The following is a 21,158-nucleotide window of genomic DNA, read 5'->3' on the forward strand; positions in this document are numbered from 1 at the left end:
TTATTACCCCCTCTGTGGGGAACTAAAAGCTGTAATCAAATCAGTGTATAACTTATAAAAAGGCTCTATGGTAATTCAATTCCCTTAAGTTAACACAGAGAGAAATAAAAAGTTTTATAAACGTATCCACACAGTCATTATTGGAAGCCAAGAAAGCCAAATTCATATCTCGGTGCATTTCAACTCCACCATAAGTGAATTACCTCTTTAGAAACTTGTATATATGACAGAAAATTAGTAAGACATAGGGTAGTCTTTGATTTGCACAATATAGTATTACTTGAAACTTTGCATACCGGAAGTATATTTTTGCTTTGTGGTTTTGTAGTGATTTGATACTGAGAGAGAAGAGAAAAGGAATTACAAGGGAGGAGAAATGAGACCAAGAAGGGAAGAACAGAGAGGAAAAGAAAAATAGGAAATGGGAAAGAATCATACATCTCATTCCTCTCTTGAATGTACAATCTCCCTAGGCAGTTGACCTTTCTGCTCACTCAACAAATACCTCATATATGTCCTCCTAACATAAAAATGGCCACCATGAGCATGCAAAATCCCCCATTAGATAATGCTAATTTGGCTTATTGCTTCTGGTGACAAGCATAATGAAAGGGTTGTTTACCATGTCTCCTTATTTTCCGCCTATTCATTTAAAAAACACTGTACAAAATAAAACAAGACAGAGAGAAAAGCATATTTGTAGTACTTTAAGAAACCATACATCCCTATGTACATAAAACCCTCTATCCAATTACTCTGTCCCTATTTTAGCTTCAGAATTTCAATAATTTTAAATTGTATTTTGAGTTCGGTGTGTGTCATCATCATACCTGTTAATTATATCTGCAGCAGTAAACATTTCTAACGCCTAATAGTCAATTTTTGCTGATTTGGAACTTTATATAAGTGACACCCTGGGATAATTACTCTTCTGCAGTTTGCTGTGCACTCAGTATTACAAAGCAGCGATCTCCAATCTTTTCGTCCCAGCAGCCAGTTCAACGGAAGACAGTTTTCCCACCGACCAGGTGGAGGGGAGTCCCATCCTAACATGGACCAGCACTGGTCTGTGGCCAGAGGATTGGTGACCCCTGTTAAGAGGTTCTTTTGTACTAAAGAGGGTATTTGTAAGTCATCTGTTTTCCTTGCTATACCTTTATTTATCCATTTTCCCTTTGATGCATACTTCAGATTGTTTTTTGCTTTGGCTAGCATGTTATTCTTAGCCTCATGTATAAGAATTCCATGGATATTTATGTACATATGTTGCATAGAGAACTTATTAAATTGTATCTCAGTGCTTATTAATGAAATTGTGAAAGTTTTCATGATTTTTAGCCACTTGGATATCCTTTTGTACATCTATTCAGGCTTTTTCTATTTTTGTTCAGTAGCCCATTTTTTCCTTATTGATTTGTAGGACTTCCTTATATGTTCTGGATATGAGCTCTTTGTTGATTAATGTGTTGCAATACCTTCTCTGAGTCTATGGGAAGTAGTGTCTTATTTGTGTCTTTTGAGAGTTCTTAAATTTAATTTACTCTAATCTACTTAATATTTCCTACAGGGCTAGTGCTTTTCTGCCTGAAGAAATCTCTTGTTTCGCCAGTACATGAAGACATTCTATATTTTTAAAAAGTTATGTCCTAACCTTGATATCTCTAATGTAGTGGAAATGATTCCTGTATATGATGCAGAGCACTAATCTAGTTTCATCCTTTATGGAAACACAGCTAACCCAATGCCATGTACAGAAAGGCCGTTTTTACTCTCTGTCATTCATCACTGTCCCCTAGGTCATGCATCCACACCTTTGTGGGCTTGTTTCTGAGGCCCCCATTTTGTTGCAATGATCTAAGTGTCTAATATTGTATTTACACCCCACTGTGCATTGCAGTAGCTTTATGCTGCCTTGACATCTGATCTACGGGCATTCTCATCTTGTTCAAGTGTGATGTGGCTATTCTTGGCCTTTTGCACTTCTGCATCAGTTGCAGAACCAGCTTGTAAAATACCACAGAAAGTAACCTGAAAATATTCTGGATTGATGTGTATGGCAAATGGAGGAGAACAGCACCTCCAAAATAGTGAGACTTCAAGTCCATTCATTTCACGTACCTTTCCATTTATTTATTAGGGTTTTCTTTACATTCCTTCCAAGTTTTTGTAGTTCCCTATACAGAAGTCTCGTACATTCTTATGAGATCTATTATAAGATATGTGAGAGGTTTTAAATGACCTCATAAATTATTGTTTAGAATTTTATTTTCCAATTATTGCGTTACATTGGAATATAATAGCTTTCTCTTATATAGACATTTTCTCCAGCAATTCTCATAACTAACTTATAAATTCTAATAATGTATTATTCAGTCTTTCAGATTTCCTTGAAAGTCAGATCATTAATGAAAAACAAATTTGTTTCCTTTCAATTCTTCTACTCATGTTTTGCTCATTTTAATGTGCAGCCTGTGACTTCCAGTATAAAGCTGAATATAGTAGTAATTATGGGCATTCCACTTTATTTTTTAAACTCAGATAAAATATATAACATTCATCCATAAATATAATGTTTACCCTTTTTCAGAGGGGTGTATTTCCATTTATAATACAAAGCAAGACTATTGGTTACATAAAGAAGTTATTTTTCTTCCCTTTTCACCCATAAAGATTAAAAATGAAATTAAATGTATTCTTGAATCAATGCAATGTCTTTAAGTAAAATAAGATGATAGTGCTATAGTTTTTTAAAAATAATATTTAGGAAGTTCCTTGTATTCTTAGTTTGATGAGTTTTAAATTTTGAATTAAAGTAAAATTTCATTAAATGTCTTTTGCAGCTGCTGAAGTAATTATAAAACCTACTGTTACTTGGTAAAAGTGGTGAATGGAGTGATTCTCTTGAATTTTTAACTAAATGTGCATTCTTGAAATAAAATCAACTTGATCATGTATATTAATCTCTTCATTTATCATTAGATGCAGTTTGCTGTTATTTGGAGCATGTTTTTGTATTTATTGCCATAAGTATTATTGGCTTATAAAGTTCCTTCTCATGAAATTCTCAGATTTTGGTATCAAAATTTTATGGGGCTTTAAATTAACTACGGGTTATTCCCTGTTTATAAGTATTTGATACTTCAGATGTGTGACAGTATTAGTTCAACTTTACAGCTTGGAAAAATTAATAGGTGAAGCCAAACCTTTTTATTTGACTTCATACATAGGCTTTTCATTATAAATTTATCTAATTATTATCAAAATGTGATTTTATATTTCTTCCTGTCAGTTTGAATAGTTTCACTGATTTTAGAATTCTCCCATTTCAGTTCATTTTTTTAAAGTCTTTGGCATAAAGTCTCCGTGCATAACCACTATTTATTTAGATTGATCTACATAATGACAATTTTTGCTGCTTTTCACTTTTTTCAGCATCTCTGAGACTCAGTGCCCTTTTACCTAGAAAAGACTTGGTATTTATTTAAATGTAGATGCACTATTAACAAATCCACTTTCTGAGTGACTGAAAATGTCTTATACCATCAATGTCAAAATATATTTTATTTGAGTCTGCAGTTCTAGGTTGGGTCCTAATTTATATTAGCAATTTGGATACATCTTTCTATTTTCTTTCTTTCTCTTTTTCATTTCCTACTAAAAAATAGATAACCTTTGAAATTGTTATTTAATCTGAAAGTAGTATTTTAAATCTATTTTGGTGTTATTTGTCTTTAATTTTTAGTAGGCTTTCCTGATGGGCTCAACACCGTGCTTTTTAAACCTTGAGGCTCATCATTGCAGTGGTAATTTTTTAGTTTTTAAACTTGTGGCATGTTGTACTTTGTCAGCTTGGGAAAACTGAACAGTATATTTTCAGATGTAACTTATATGTTTGTCTTCTTTCCCATTCTCACTCTGTCACCTTTGTTTCCTATACTCTTAAGCATACCTTCCATATCTTTTCTCAGGATGCTTTGTATATTTTCAATTTCACTAATTATCTCTTCGATCTTATCCAATCTTTGCTAAAGCTCCCTACTAAGTTTCTGTTTCAATAATTCTGTATTTCGGTCTTAAACTTTATGTTTCATTCTTTTTTGTTGTTTTAAATTGTTTCCCCAAATTTTTGGTCTTTATTTTATTTACCTCCTCAAACATACTAGAAGCATACTTATGATTTGTGTCCTGTAACTCCAATATGTTCCCCTGTGTATGTTTCCACTGTTTGTCTTATTTAGTGTGTGGTCATCTTCAACTGGAGTCATGCATTGTGAATTCCTTTTTTTTTTTTTTTTTTTTTTTTTTTTTTTTTTTGTCTTTTTGAGACAGGGTCTCACTATGCACTTCAGGCTGTCCTTGAGCTCACTTATGTAGACCAGGCTGGCCTCAAACTCACAATGATCCTCCTGCCTCAGCTTCCCAAGTGCTGGGATTACAGGCGTGTACCACGACACATGGCTACATGCATTTTTTAGAGGAAAATGTGTGGAAGTTATTGCAGTCTAGGTTGCTAGATTAATGTTTTCTTCCTTTCAATATGATGAGCATTTATTCTAATGTTCATCTAGGGACACTAGTACTAAGATTAATTTAATATAATTTGTTTTGGTCTTTTTGAGACAGGGTCTCACTATGCAGTTCAGGCTGGCCTTGAGCTCACTTTGGAGCCCAGGCTGGTCTTGAACTCACAACGATCCTCCTGCCTCAACCTCCTGAGTGCTGGGATACCGGCACGCACCACCATGCCTGGCTTCTCAATATAATTTTAGGAACTGAAGTACTTCAAAGCTGGGCTTCTGTCTCTGAAAGAATTAGTTTTGCTTTTTCTTTATTTGTAGGGGATAGCCCTTGAGAATTTGGCCTACACCATGATGGCTTTATCAGATCTATCAATAGAGAAAATACAGATCCATTGACTTCAGTCTTTGTCCTCTTAACCTATGAGGATTGTCAAAAGGGCTGCTTAGTTTCTCCTCCTGAATTTTCTCCTCCTGAATTTGTAGGTGCTTCTTGAAGAGGGGACTCCAGATATTAAGCTTATCTGTTTTATTTCTTCTCTGCTTGGAGTTTGCCCATTAATTCTTCATGTTTTATTAATTCTCTGATGCCTCTAAAGTGATCCATCAAATGCGCCTTCTCCATGTTGCTTTCAAATTTTGTTTTGCTGATATCATGCTTCCTTTCCTTTAAGCTGGAAGTTTTCAACCTTCAATCTTAGAACCACTTAAGAACTGAAAAGTACTTATTTTTAGTCATCACCTCCGGAAATTGATATATTGGTTTGGGGGAGGTGCTACTTGAAAATTTTTTAAATGTTCAGAAACACTGCTATTAATGTTTATTACCCTTCCTTTCTCCTTAGACCTTTCCCTGCTTTTGTTTAGTTTGTTGTTGTTGTCGTTTGTAAAATGTCCTTACTCTTTCTACCAGATTATAAATTCTCTGCAGATGAGATTTGAATCTAATGTATGTTCATCTCTTTATAACTTCTAGAAGATTGCTTTGCAGATAACATACACTTTATATGCTTACTGAATACCTGAATAAATGAAAGATGTGTGATGCCTTGTAAGCGGAGCACATGAAAGATACCAGGCATGGCACCTCGTCCTTGTGTCTCTCCTACTTGGCATGCTATCAAGTACACCCACTGTGAATCTATTCATTCTGCTCAGCATGGCAGAAGTGTAAGTGGAGATATTACTCACAGCTTTAGTCTTATCAATAACTCACTATAAAATATAACCTGACATGGCATTATTCTTGGTCTAAAAAATAACACCTAAGAAACTGCATTCTCATCTATGGAAACTATTCCCAGTGGATGTAGAAGTCTTAGGTAGAAGTAAAATCTAAAGGATTAAACTTGAGAAATAAAGTCCATTCTTGCTGATTTCTAAGCTATGTATTTATTTTCATATGTTCAGGGCACCTCTCCACCTTCTAAAAGTATGCAATGATAAAAGTGTCTCATCTTATGTATTGTATCAACTACAGGATCAGTTTGAAAGAAGGTTTAAATAAATATCTAAATTATACATCCTATCCCAACCTAATTAATACATACCACTCCCACAGAAGATAAATGCTACTTAGTTGTGGCATAGAGTTAATATTAAGAGTTTTAAGACATCATTCAGCATTACTCAAAGATTTTAAATATGCAAAAACAAAATTTTCTCAACATTGTTGACAAATTAATATCCAGATACAGCTCCTATGAAAAGAATTAGGCAGTCTTCATCCTCCTTGCTACAGTTCTACCTGCAAGGCAGTGATTAAAACCAGGCCACTGGGCCTGCCACTGGACACAGTCGTTCTCTCAGTACTTAAAAATATTAATGTTAGGGATGAAGAATAGCAGAAAGTACAAATGATGCTTAGAAAACAGTAAGGAGATAAAAAGTAATCTGGTTGAAAAAAGTTCATAGTCTTACCTCTTCAGTCCACTCCCTCCCCATTCAGTTAGAGGTTGAAGTAGCTTTGAAAGTTTTAATGTTTCAGTCTTTACGCTTCGTGCATCAGGTGCAACTCTAGTGTCAAGAATCACCATTTCCCAAATTCTCATGAGATCTTGTCCTATTTTCTCATTTGTCTTCTCTTTCTTTGATAGTTAAGAATGATTGTTTGCTTCCTGACAGATTTCTAATAGCTTACCTTCCTTAAAGTCTACCAAAAAAATTCTTTCTCTTAATTCTCTAATAATTCTTTATGGGTCTAATAGAACACGTATCACTTATATGGTTATAACACCTCTATTTTAAAGAAACTCTGTGTGAACACTTTATATCTCTATAGTTAAATGGCACACTTTATGAAAATGAGAACTGAATTTCTTACTGTACTTCTCTAACCAAAGAAAAAAATTAGAGTAAATGTTCAGTTTTATCTCTTACCTAAGATTTTATTCACTGAGTAAGCTAAAGGAGTCCAGATTCTGTGGGCAGGGAACTCAAATATCACTGAGTAAATATTCAATAAATATTGACATGCATATTTCAATGTGTGCTGTTCTTGTTTAGATGTATAGATGCAAAAGCACAAGATTTTGAGATATTGGATTGATTTTCACTCTACCCAGCTCACACTGATGCTGCTTTCATGAAAATAATGGAATAAGAATTAACTTTCTTCTTTTAGAAAATGAAGAAATATGCTCCATTTTAAAAGAATTTTCTGTGGAACAATGCCTAGTACGTAGACAGGATGAAGATGGGGAACATTTTGTCTTATATTTAGACTTCTGACCTAGTCAACAAACACAAACATTATAATATACGGTGTTATGATGTCTTAAATAAATAACTAAAACACTACCAATTTTAGAATCCCTTATTTCTTCATTTTTATATTAATAGCCTTAGAAAGTAGAAGTGTGGGGGCTGGGGATTTAGCTCAGCGGCAAAGCGCCTGCCTGGCAAGCGCAAGGTCGTGAGTTCGGTTCCCGGTACCGGAGAAAAACCAAAAAAAAAAAAAAAAAAAAAAAAAAAGAAAGTAGAAGTGGCCTGGGAATTCCCAACTCCTGAGAAGTCATGCTTCATGTTATGTATACCTAAAACTAAGTATGAATAATAAGGATGACATTTTCCATATTAAGTGATAAAAGTTAAATGTACTTCCCTTATTTCGCTATTTAAAAAGTATGGTCACTGTGAATGTAAATAAAAACTTTTCTTTTGAATCGTTTCAAATGAATTGGATCTATTCTCCTGCTGTTTCCAAGCCCTTTAGAACTCAGTATATTTGTATTCACATGGATAGGACATTTCTGTGGAATTAATCAAACAAGAATTCAGTGTTCCTTGCAGATAATTTTGGCCATGGTCCATTGGGAAGTTTCTTGACTGAATTTTCATCTTTACTGGTAAAAGACCCATGTATTCCAAATCTTGTCTTTTTTCTGCTTATTAGTGATGCTCAGTATAGCATAACTGTTATACACAAAATTATTAATAGTGTTCTGTTGGAAAATTCATCACTAAAATAAGAGAATGTAAAATGTGTAAGAATAACAGTTAAAATGTAGTAAATAACTTACTGGCATCAAAGTGCCTTTAAAAAGCACCATTATAATTGATGTTCTAATTTTACTAAAATTTAACACTTTTCTGAATTGAAGAATTGGAAAACATTCACAGATCCTAGAATATTCATTCCTCTAAGTCCAGCAACTATAAACCCCATTTTCTAAGAAAAAATAGTGTTACTGCTTCTGGTAATAATAAAAATTTCATGCTTAATACCTAATTACAAACTTTTGAAACTATATGTTTTGTTCTGCAATAATTTTCCTAAATTTATAAAACAATCACAATTCTTATCCTGCTCCTGGCTTCAGGTTTCATAACAAACTTGTATTATATAAGAGGTCGATGCTTTTATTCATGTTATATATATGTAGCTTAAGTTCTAAGTAAGAAGTCTATAGGGTTTTTTCCTACCAATAATGATTTTATCTGCACTTCTGCACCTGGGCAATCCCTGAGCAGTAGGCACAGAGACCTAACACTTGCACTGAATCTAACCTATGGACGAAAGTTTTTGTTGTTGTTCTTGTTTTTTGGTCAGCTTAGTGTGGGACATTTAAGTGAAGCTGCCCAGGAGACTGAAGCTAGCAGAAAATAGCATTTCGAGTCATCATCAAACTTAGAGTGGTTGAAACCACAGATAAGGGTGTCAATACAGCAGGCAGTATATGGTACTGGAAGACCCTAGGATTTATATATAAATCCATTTTAGGTACACAGTAAAGATTTTAGAAGTAAAAAAGAAAAAAATGGACTGAAAATAATAAGATATTTAACTGTTACTTCTGTTTAAGTTTGAGTGAAAAGGAGTCTCATTTCTACCAAAATCAACTACCATAACTCTTTGAGATTACAGTAAGTGCTAACAGTAACAGGGCTATCACCGGGTCATATTATAGCCTTGAGGTGAAACCCTCCTACCTTAACCCACATCATGCTCTCATTGACTTTCACAGTAGCTCATGATGGATGCAAGGTGTTTTGCGCAAGCTGGCTTGATGCTTTTTAAACTTTTTAGCAAAATAAACAATCACTGCCAAGATGGAAGAGTAGCCTTTCCTAAACCACTCCAAGAATCTCCATGACTACAAGCACATTTTCCTAAATTGGTGAAAAAAAATTTTTTTGCTTAGGAAAATATAAATTCATTCCAGTGCTAGACTCACAGGGTTTTTCATGTAGAAAGGAGTTTTCTTTTACATACAGGAATCATTTTCTTATTTGCAGGATCGAACCAAAATGACGACTCAGTTTGCCTGTCACCATTGCACTTCATCACTGTTGGGGAAAAAGTACATACTGCAGAATGACAGCCCGTACTGCGTTTCCTGTTATGATCGTATCTTCGCCAACTACTGTGAAGCATGCAAAGAACCAATTGAATCAGATTCCAAGGTAGGTCTCACCACAACTCACAGAAGGATGGCTTATATGTAGCAGAGAAGTGCTCTGGAATCCCTCTTTTCCCTGTTGATTTTTAACACTATTTCTGGAGTACTATATATATAAGGATCCTGAAAGTTATCATTAATCAAGTTCTAGCCAGTGTGTTTAGCATTAGGAGATACATGCTTCAATTCTCAGATGATCTTCTGAGGTAGTTTTTAAGATTACACAGACAAAGAAATTAAGCTATTTTCCTAAAGTTACACAGCTAAAATGCTGAGTTATTTCTGGCATAACCAAAGTTATGACTTAATTAAATTAATAAATTAAGTACATAAATGTTTTTAATAATTAAATACATAAATGTTTGAATGTAAAAAGGTTCAAGATCTGTGCTTTTCTACTTAAAAACAGCTTCATCTTCACTAAACTGCAACTACTAATCCTTTCCACTTTTCCCACTCAACATACAATGCTCAGTATTTTCTTTCTTTTACTTTTTCTTCTTTTTTGCCTTTTTTGTAACTGGCTGGTATTATCTGTTGGTCTGGGAGTGTAACTCGTGGTAGAAAGCTTGCCTACCGTTGACAAGGCCCTGGGTTTAAGCTTGAGCACTGGGGGCTGGGGATCTAGCTCAGCAGCACAGCACCTGCCTGGCAAGTGCAAGGTCGTGAGTTCGATTCCCGGTTCCGGAAAAAGAAAAAAAAAATCTTCAGCACTGCCAAAAATAAAATTTGTTTGTTAATCTCAAAGAGTAATAGGATATTACCACAAAAGTTTAAAACCATTCAATGAAGAACCTTTTTTTAATTTTTTGAAGAAACATCAGGGAGTCAGTTTCTTTTTCAACCACCCTTAGTGACCAACCACAAAAAACCCAGATTCTAACTCTTAATTACCCACAGAATCTCTTCTCTTTAGATAAAAGTATCAGCAACAACTTCCCCTCAAGCTAGGTGCACAACCTACTGGTGCTAGCGTCCCAGGAATGGTCAGTTTTATCTTATAAAATGATGCTTTGTTGCAAACACCCTTAATTAACTTTTATTTCCTGTCTCAAAGGATCTTTGTTACCAAGGCCGGCATTGGCACGAAGCATGCTTCAGGTGCAGCAAATGCTATCACTCTTTGGTGGAAAACCCTTTTGCTGCCAAGGATGAGCGCCTGCTATGCACGGAGTGCTATTCTAACGAGTGCTCCTCAAAGTGTTTCCACTGCAAGAGGACCATAATGCCTGGTAAGATCTCCGAGAAGCCCTAGGCTCTAACCGGCGCTCTGACCGGAGCTGCATTTCATTAACTGCCCGAAGGAGAAAAGTGCGGGCTCCAGCTCCCTGGGTATGAGAAAGGCATCCTCCTTACTCTCTCTCGATCTTATTTCATATACTTCAGAAAGAAAAAGATTGTTCATTCATTATTTGTGAACAGGTGGTAGAATAGTGTTCTATTCTCAAAAAATGTAACTCACGGAAATATTTTGAAACAGAACCTGAGCAATGCAAAAAGGCAAAATCCATACCAATGACACTACTTTGAAAACCCCTGGGCCTGCCCAGTGGCGTAAGAAAGAATGACTTGTAGGAGACTGGAGCCAAGCATGGTTTTGTAGCACTACACAAACAGATATGAGGAGCTGTGAAAGTCACGCCACTGTTGGCACGCATTGATTATTAAGCAATACATGTTGGTCCTTTTCTCTGTTCTTATAAGTATAAGAAAGATTGATTCTCTCTCTCTCTCTCTCTCTCTCATTTTCTTATTATAGATTCAAATAATTTCAGAAGCCATAACTGCATAACATAAATTCCCTGGGCATTTCTAATATCCCTATAATGATTATTATGGCCCAATCTATCTAAACCCTGCATAGCTCTTCAAATTCTCCACTTCAGCTATTTTCATGTCTCCAAATAGCAGCTTATACAGGGCTTGGAAGAGTTTCCAGTGAATGAGTGAGTGACTTCCTGTCATCATGGCTAAACTGTATTAAATTTCCTTTCTCCAGATGAACATTTCTGAAACTGAAAATAAAGTTATTTTCCTAAAAAGACAATTTATGACCTTTCTGTTTAAAATATATTTTTAAGTAATGTGACCTACAGTTGCTTAAACAATATGAAGTTGTACCTGATTTAGACTAAAAGGTTCTTGCTTTTGGAATTCAGGTTCTCGCAAAATGGAATTTAAAGGAAACTACTGGCATGAAACCTGCTTTGTGTGTGAATACTGCCGGCAGCCAATAGGAACGAAGCCTTTGATCTCCAGAGAGACTGGCAATTGTTGTGTGCCATGTTTTGAGAAGGAGTTTGCTCAGTACTGCAACTCTTGTAAGAAGGTAATTATCTAAAGATGATGAAGCATATGGAACCTTCCAATTACTCTTTAGCTGTATCATATATTTAGAATGAACTAACACTATCATGTTATATCAGGCTAACATATTCATGTTAGTTTTAAATTTCTGCATGCCCAGCACCTCCAGCCATCACAATGGGATTGGCTATTTATTTTTATTAGCCATCAAATTCCACCCAGAAGATAAATTTAACAATACAAGTAGCTCAAGTGATTTGATGTTCCAGTTCCATTTACTGCCTTCATGCCATATTTCATGTAATGCAGGAGAGGGCACATCTCTCTTTGAATACAGAATGTTTCTTAAAAAATAAATTTTGATGCATTCAGTGTTAACTGTTTCAGAGAAATATGGATTTGCCTCACAGAATAAACCAAGTTAAATTGTTGTTTAACACCTCACATTGTATTCCAGTGAAGCACATGCCTTTCTGGCTTGACATTTTTGTATCTTCAGAGTAGGCTTGTAGGTTTAAGAGACTGACAGAGTCATGAGGGAAACTTAGTAAACATAAAGACACAAAAAAGACCAAGAGCTGCAGCCTCCCCTACTTCTGGTTCCAGAACAAGTATGGCCTTCTTACCTGGGTTTCCATTCAAAGCACATTTTCCAATAGCAAAACAGTAATATTTTAGAAGATTTGTCAAATTCTTTTTTAGCTTCAAAGCTTTTGTGTGAAAAATGGCTTGTGTCTATCATCTCGATGAGGCATGTGTTTCATAAAATATATATATTGATGTTCTGAGAGAAATCCTTGACCGGTGAGGCATCACAAGTTTTAAATGACACTATAAATTGTGGCGAGAAAGCTGAATCATGAAAACACCTTGGATTAGTCCAGCAGTTCCTAAACACGTATATCTGTGGGCTACTTTGTCAGATCTCTTACAGCCATTTGTATTTGTGTGTGGATAACTGGAAGTCTCATTATCACTTTCTATATTTTTACATGTATTAACAATACCAGTATTGCATTTAAGTTGGAACAAAGGCAGTTTCCTAGCTTACAATATAGAATTGCACCATAATGATGGCTGAGAATTACAGTGGATAATATGACATGAAATCATCTAATACCAGAAGACCTCCATTACCTTACCAAAACAATGATTTAGAAAGCAATGTTACAAGCAACAGTCAGACCCAGTGGCCTTGGACATATCAACCTTCATGGAATTACCACAGTCAGTGATATGCGTTTAAAACCAGGTGCTGGATATAAAATGAATAAGTTTATCCAGAATTGAAAGACACCTAAGTAGCCAATATTAGGCTTCATTTCTTAATGACTTAGGCTAAAATATTAATGAAATTTGTATGAATTGTCCTAGAATGTATTGAATACAATGTAAACTTTCTTTCAGTGCTGGACACAGGAACTTCTCTGAACTGTCAGGGCTGATCACTATCTAGTGGAAAGCTCTGGCATTTCCCAGGTTATGGAAGACTATATTTAGGATATGAGTTGAAGTCATCAGAAATTTATGAAATGTTGATGTTGGGGAGTAGACAGATTTTGATATGATATATTGTTTTCTATTTAATTTTAAAACCTTAAGTTCCTGAAGAAAGGCAGATATACATGTTTTTGACCAAAGATAAAGAAAAACAAATTATGAATCCATAGCAAAGACCAAATTTCTTTTTCTAAAAGCAGAAAGTGCTCAATAACTAGGCCCACAAACATTTATCTACAGATTTTACTTTGTTACACCAAAATTTATTTTCTACTATAAAGCAAATGATCTCGAACTACCAGTGCTTTGAGTTCAAATTCCTCAGCATTCATATAGTTAAATGTGTTCTTTAAAACTTTGTCTATCATCTCCTGCAAGCAAAATCATTATTGCCTTTACTTTACCAGATAAGAAACTTGTTCTAAATCCTGAGATCAGTCAGTGGTCAAAACCAAACTTAGATATTAGACTTTATCTTAGCCCGCCTAACTCTTCAAAAAGAATATAATCACAAGCACACTACTTTTAACATTCCAGAGCTTCTACTCCTTAATCATACACACTTTGGTGCGTACATCAAATTGTATTTTGCTTTGAATACATTTTTCAAATTTCACATCTTTTAAGCATTGCCTGCGAACATTTGACCAAGCCAATCAAAGGGACTGTGATTTCTGCTGTGCCTGATGGAAGGTGTTTGAAGTCAGTAGGGGTGTTTTAAATTGCTTTGCTTTGCTTTGCTTCACACAAACCATTATGCTTCCTCTTCACTTACTCAGAATAGTATTTCTTTTCCTGTAGGAAATTTAACTCGCATGAAATATCTTTAATTTATAATATATTTGCTATGGGATTGAAAATATCTGTAGAAGAATTTCTTTCAAAAACATATAACATTTTTAGCTCATCGAAAATAAGATTGCTTAAAGGTTAAATGTGATACAAATTCTGTTAGGACATCTCAGATATCACATTGCTTCAGTCTTTAAAAGATTTGTGCACAACCATATTCTAGGTTTCTCATCATGTCTAGCTCAGTTGCCATGGGTGCGAAAGATATGACTGTAAATAGCTAGACCAGTGGACTTGCCTGATATTTATCCATCTTTTCATAATAACTATGTTTCAAACTTTTTTTTTATTTTGTTTTTTCTGGTACCAGGAATCAAACTCACAGCCTCGCACTTGCCAGGCGTGTGCTGTGCCCCTGAGTTAAATCCCCAGCCCCAAACTTTTAATAATAGAATCCATGGATTCAACTGGTTTAGAAAAATATATTGCCTTATGGAGAAATAAGAAGCAGCTCTGACCAAATTCTATCACATTTTAAATTCTATCACATTCTATCAATGTAAACTAATGCCATTATTTTGAGACCTAAAGTTGAAAACTCATCCAACTGGATGTCCACAATACCCTGTGTGCTGTACAGAGTATTGGAATTATTTTTGAGAGATATTTTCTTTTGATGTTCATTCATTCCACAATAACTTATGAAGTGGTTGTACGTGCAAAGTGACTTTGACTCAGAATTGTGTGAATAGTTAAGTACACAAGTTACAGAGTCAGGGTGTGCAGGCTTGAATGCCATCTCTGAGGCCAGGGCAAGTACTTTCACCACTCAACTCATCAGTTATCGCTTGTCTATAAGTGGGGAAAGATAAGAGTATGTATCATGAAGACAGGGAGGTGCTGAGAATAAACAGAAGAGGCCAGCTTTCAGCACAGTGCTGAGGACTGAGAAGAACACTTTTAAGTATTATGTCTTATTACCAAACAAATTCCATTCAGTATTTCTACTTCCAGATACTCCTGAACCTAGTGCAAAGCTTTCAGGAAAATGTGGACTTTTTCAGCATCCTTGAAAATTAGCTATTGATATAGCAACATAGTATAGAAATATCATAACTCTGATTTTAAATCTTTGAAGACTAAAATAAGAAAACACAGAGAAAGATAAGGTGAATCAAATACCTGTTTCTTTTTTATCTTCCTGAGTCCATGTGGTCCTGTCCTTTTTCTGATCCACTGTAGGAGAGAATTAGAGTAATTTTCATTTTTTGTCAATTCTGTTTAATCTCTGTAATATTTGGTAGCTCTTATTGATTTGAAAACATCACAGAAGTATCTTATGGAAAAAGACATCCTAACAAGGTGAGAGAGCAGTCCAAACCAGAAGAAAATGTTTGGAAGAAATCAGAAGAAAATCATGAGATGGTCTGAATTGTAATGGCACCCACATTCATTGCTTTTTTGTGATCCTTTGGTAGATGATAACTTCTGGTGGGATAACATTTCATGACCAGCTGTGGCATAAAGAGTGTTTCCTGTGTAGTGGCTGTAAGAAAGAGCTTTGTGAAGAAGAGTTTATGTCCAGGGACGATTATCCATTCTGCTTGGACTGCTACAACCGTCTTTATGCCAAAAGGTGTGCAGCCTGCGCCCAACCCATTACCGGTAAGATCTTCAGCTCAGTATGATCCTTACTATAAGACAGAACTACGTAAAATGCTATCTAATTTAGGAAATGCAAGTAAAAAATGTAAATCTTTCATTTATGCTTCCTTTTCAGATACATATAAGTGAGACCTATAGGTAAATTTAAATATTACATGGATGCCCTCAAGAAAAAGAAAGAGTATAATTTGGGTGGCTATACTCCATAAAAAGAAATCCATGAAAGGAAATTAAATACCAAATCCAATGGCACAGACTCTAAGCAAAGTCATAGTTCTAGGAAAGAAGAGAGCAGGATGAGCTAAAAGGTCAGAGAAGACCGTAATGAACAGGCCTGATTGGAGACACGTTACGGATTTTAGCGGGCAGAAGGAATACTAATAAATCAGAATCCTACTTAATTCCGAGAGATGTCCCTCACATCCAGGCTCACATGAAATGCAAAAAGTTTTAACTAAGTGCAATGATTCTATAAAATATCGGAATCTGTAATAGTTAAAGTAGCATAGATCAGGAATTAAATAAACAATTTTAAAATGTTTCTAACAAAAGCATTACTCTTTTTTTCTATTCATTTGGAGCAAGTTTTAATGATGAATAAATGAAAGAAAATAATATAAAATTCTACTGAAAAAACAATCTACATGAGATATGATTTGAAAAATAACAAATGGAAAATTGATCCAAATTAAATAGGTTTTCAAGGTTTTAAGAAAGTGAATTTTTTTCTTCAGCGCCATCGCTAAAATGCTAATCCTATAGTAAAGGAACTGAAGCCAGCATGATACTTAAGAAGCTCAGTAGCTATTCTTGTAGGCAATTCGTAGTCACTTAATATGACAGAACTGTATTTCCACTTTCCATTCCCAATATTCTTAGACCATATTTCATTTTTTAGTTCAGATTATATAACACAATTGAAGAGTATTCTATCCTTTTCGTCCTCCTCCATCTTCAAATAGATAGATATAGATATATAGATATGTAGGTATAGATATTACTGTGATCTTTTTGGATCTGCCAATGAAGGTGAAGGTTTGCTACGCATCTCAGTTGGTCAGGTTTCACCACTCACAAAAGGAGAGAGCAAATCAGTTGGTTAAAGCACAGTCCTATGTGTCAATGCAGGGTGCTATGCATTTGAGAATCTCACACTGGCCCAGTCATGATGTTTGGCCACCATTCAGGTTTTGTTTACCTTGCACATATCTGGGGAAACAGCTAATCCATATCTTAAGTCAAAAGCAATTGAAGAGCTTGCCATAGGTAAGCAGGCTGCCTTCGCATTCCCCAAGCAAAATTGCTGTTATGTGGAACTGAGCAGCTGCCGGGTTGCATGGGACATGTCTTCTCTGTCCCTCAGCTACAATACCTTCTTTGCCCTTTTAATGGCTAGTGTTGATCTCAGAGGACCTACACAAAGCCTAAGCTTGATGAACTTGATGAATGTCAATTTTGACCCATCACAGATTTGTGTGTCTGACTTTTCTGATAAATTGCTCCAGATCAGCCACTGAACAGAACTTTTTAAAAATTCGGACAGAAAAACAACAATGTTTGTGCACAAAAACCTAAGGACCAAAAAGGAAAGATCAGACCCAAAAGCAGCTCAAATGTGGCATGATGCATTTATGTAAAACTGTCTGAAAGGAACTTCTAATAATTATTAGTCTTCGTTAGGTTCTATGACTGAGACACCAGAAACTGGTTCAATATTTCTAAATCTGATTGGCAAATATGAACTGGAAGAAATGTTTTTCAGAAATTGAGCTGTTTGAATTAATACATCATAGGTAATCCTGATTCAGTAATATATTGATCGTCAGAAAATTAGACATTCATACATTCATTTCAGGAAGTACTGTATTCTTATCCAAAGGACACATAACTTCAATTAGACAAGAGGAATAAGTTCAGGTGATCTACTATATAACATAGTAACAAGAAGAGTTCATTATAATGTGTATTGTACTTGAAAATTGAGTAGATTTTAAATGTTCTCATCACAATAAAATGTGTGTGAGATAATGCTTAAGTACTTGATTCAGCTATTCACAGTGTATATAAATATCAAAACGCAATGTTATATGTCATAAAAATGTACAACTTTGACTTAATCAATTAAAATTAATTTTTAAAAAAACTATGTTAGAGTGGTTTCAGAATACAATTTTATATTAACAGGATCTATCTGTGTGTCACCAGGTAAATCTTTTAATCTCATTACAATGAACTTGTTTCATTTGAACAAACTCTTGATATAAGTACAACTTTGTCTCCTATTTGAGAATAAGATAACGTTTCAAATTATCTGCAGTAAACAAAGCACTTCATGTACTGAAAATTCTGAGGACTGGAGAGTAAAAGACTGGTCTTGCCTCTGCCTGTGGCTACTCTATGACTATGCGTGAATAACTGCTCCCTGAAGGTTATCTTTGGCACACTCATATAATGAATAAGTGAAAGGGATCACACACTAGCTTTCCTCTATGTCTATTTATTTAAGTGAAAAGAACTTTCAAATGTTGTAGTTTATCCCATGAGAGATGCTAATTTGTTGGTTATGTTCTTTACAAAACACAAGGCCAAATTTAAGAACAGGTTAGCAGCATGTACTGTGGAGCCAGACTCCGCAGATTTGAATCAGATCTGCCACTTCCAATTAGACGAACTTGGACAAGTAGTCGAACTTCTTTATCACTCAATTTTAGTCTACAGGTGGAAGATGATGCTAATACCCACCCCATGAAAGTAAGATGAAGACTTTCTGAGGTAAAAACACATAGAGAAGGTTAGAATAGAGACCGGTACACAGTCAAGGGCTGAACAAATGGCACCTCTTGCTCTATTGGCTTGTTAGGAGCACATGAAGCCGGATACATAAGCAGCAAAAATCATGTTCCTGGGTGATTTTCTTACTGCAAATGACCCTCATGACTTAAAGGAGTAAACATGTCCAAATTTGAAACCATCTACAAATATCTCACATGTGGATTCAGACATTTCTTAAAGTCCTGCTGCCAGATGTTTTGATTTTTTTCTTCTTAGTATACTTCTAGAATGTTTTACATTTGCCACTTATAGAAGATGTACTAATAAAAGTAAAGAAAAACTTATAAGCATCAAAGTGTTAGACACATAATAATTATATGAATACAGATGATTTATGGATTATAGGATGTTACTCTTGCAGTCAGTTTAATAATGCTTCAAACAATGACAAGGTAATTAATTGGTACACTATTAATTTACTCTTATTGGAAAGTGCTGTGATAACATCATAGAGAAGCAAACTAATAAATCAATTAAGGAAAGAAAATAGGAATTTGATGTAAATTTCTCTATGAACTACTAAGCTCTATACAAAGACATCAAATACATTTTTAAGGATGAAAACAAAAGTTTATCATAATCAGAGAGAATTTATCTGAAGTAAAATGCTTATTCACTCGTTTTGCTTCACCATCCCAAATGGAATATTTAGAAGTTATGTGTGAATCCACCCATACCTATGCTATTTTTACTACATGGATGATAGGCGAATCATAGGAGTCCTGTAACATTAAAATCACTTGGACGAAACTTGTCAAATAAATAGACCCTCAAGTCCTGGATACCCCAACTGCTTCCTAACTTCTAGACCCTTTCTCCTGTAAAACATTTCAAATGCTACTACTCTAAAAAAAAAAAAAAAAACTGCAGTTCAAGTGAGACCCATGTTAACGTGGTAGAGTTGAGTGCGCGCTTCTTAGAAAAATCTCTGAATAGTGTGGCCACACTGGCGACATGGAGGAGACTTCCAGATCTTCATGCAGCTCTGAGCGGAAGCTGTCTCTGGGAAAGATAACAAGATTCTCACATTCCAATAGCTGTATGGCGGTTGGGATGAAATTTTCTTTCTGAGCTTTCTAGAAATTGTGTCCCAAACCACAAAATAACCATAAGACTTGCTCTAAGTAAAACTAAGCATAGAAAAATGAGAAGAGAGGAAAAAACTAATAAAAGTCATTAAAACACTATACACCAGCCTAGAAAGTGTCCATTCATTTCATTTTATCTTCATTTTGCAGCCAAGAAAACTAGGTCACACAGAGAGAAAGGGGAAAATATTCCTACTTAGATATCTCTGACTTTAAAACCTGCAATAAAATTCATGTACTGCCTTCCCTGTGTGCACACTGTATTTCCTTAATGACCTTAGACAATTCTTATCTATTTCCAAATGCATGTCATTTACATATCAAAATTCTGCTTACTTCTGCAGATTACAACAGAATTCAGCAGGGAGTTTTGTTGGGACACGTGGGAGGAACTTGCCTGGGTCTGACATTCCAGGAAGGGCAGCATTCTTTGAGGGTTACCTGATTCTGCACTGTCTTACTAGCTGCTGTGTACTCCCTTCCTGGAAGGCTGCTTGGCAGAAAGCTCAAATTTAGTCATTGAAAGAATGGATTATTCTCTTTCTCTAATTCTTTTACAGGTCTAAGAGGTGCGAAGTTTATCTGCTTTCAAGACCGCCAGTGGCACAGTGAGTGTTTCAACTGTGGGAAGTGCTCCGCCTCCTTGGTGGGTGAAGGCTTCCTGACCCAGAACACGGAGATCTTCTGCCGGAAATGTGGCTCTGGGGTGGACAGTGACATCTAATCTTTCCCCACCCGAAATCCATTTTGCCTTTGTTCTCACTAAATCCAGAACTCAGTTGCAATACTATTGTTGACTTATCTGTTCGAAAATGTTAAAATGGGATTTATGGTAGAAAAGATTTTATGTGCATTGTGAATGAGCTATATAATAAGGGTATAAAGAAGCACAAATTAATATATACTAAATCACAATCACCTCAACTTGCATTCAGCTGTTAGAAACATAGGAACGTCTCTCTTTATAAACAAGGTGTGACCTGTACCTAGGAATTGTGAATGTTAATTGTGAAGAATGACATTTCTCAAAGCTGTAGGGTAAAACAAATTGAGAGGAACACATGAGGCTAATGCTTGCATTTCTAGTTATATATTATATGACAGGTTGACTATGAATGGTAGAAGAGATTTATAAGAGAGGTGACTATGTTATCACATTTAAGAATTATGTCATTTTAAAATAATTCTTTTATTGCTCATATATCCTGACTTTAGGGATGCAAAATAAGTGAACAGTTTGACCTCACACATCGCTTCCGTAGTTAGCTGTTCCCTGTGTTCAGCTGGTGGAACTTGAGAACTGTGAACGTTACAGCTCTCAGGCTTTCTGTAGGTATAAAGGGGAGCGTTTCTGCCTGTGCATAGCCAAAGCGGAGGCTTCAACACTGTTTGTCTTAAAGCCCACGATGATTTTTCTAAATGCTTACAGATCCCATGAAGTAAAAGTCTATTCTTTCAAGTGAAGCTAACCATGAAAATAATTGTCCCCAGAGGCCAAACTTGAAAGTAAACAAAACATTAAATCATCGCTGGTGGAAATGAATTTTAGAGAAGAG

At 35.3% G+C, this 21,158-nt stretch overlaps 1 protein-coding gene across 3 annotated transcripts in view; it reads left to right on the plus strand.

Moving 5' to 3' along the window:
• The window catches only part of Fhl5 (four and a half LIM domains 5), a 35,968-nt gene extending 15,578 nt beyond the window's left edge, over positions 1-20,390 (plus strand). For all 3 annotated transcript variants that reach the window (XM_005377787.2, XM_013510707.1, XM_005377785.2), the window contains exons 2-6: positions 9,255-9,422; positions 10,476-10,650; positions 11,578-11,747; positions 15,496-15,682; positions 20,163-20,390. In XM_005377787.2, the coding sequence (XP_005377844.1) occupies positions 9,267-9,422; positions 10,476-10,650; positions 11,578-11,747; positions 15,496-15,682; positions 20,163-20,326 (852 nt within the window). In that variant the 5' untranslated portion in view covers positions 9,255-9,266 and the 3' untranslated portion in view covers positions 20,327-20,390. The remainder of the gene's footprint in view (positions 1-9,254; positions 9,423-10,475; positions 10,651-11,577; positions 11,748-15,495; positions 15,683-20,162) is intronic.
• Positions 20,391-21,158: the final 768 nt, after the last annotated feature.

The sequence above is a fragment of the Chinchilla lanigera genome, unplaced genomic scaffold (assembly GCF_000276665.1).
Source record: "Chinchilla lanigera isolate Chin_1 unplaced genomic scaffold, ChiLan1.0 scaffold00010, whole genome shotgun sequence".
Taxonomy (NCBI): domain Eukaryota; kingdom Metazoa; phylum Chordata; class Mammalia; order Rodentia; family Chinchillidae; genus Chinchilla; species Chinchilla lanigera.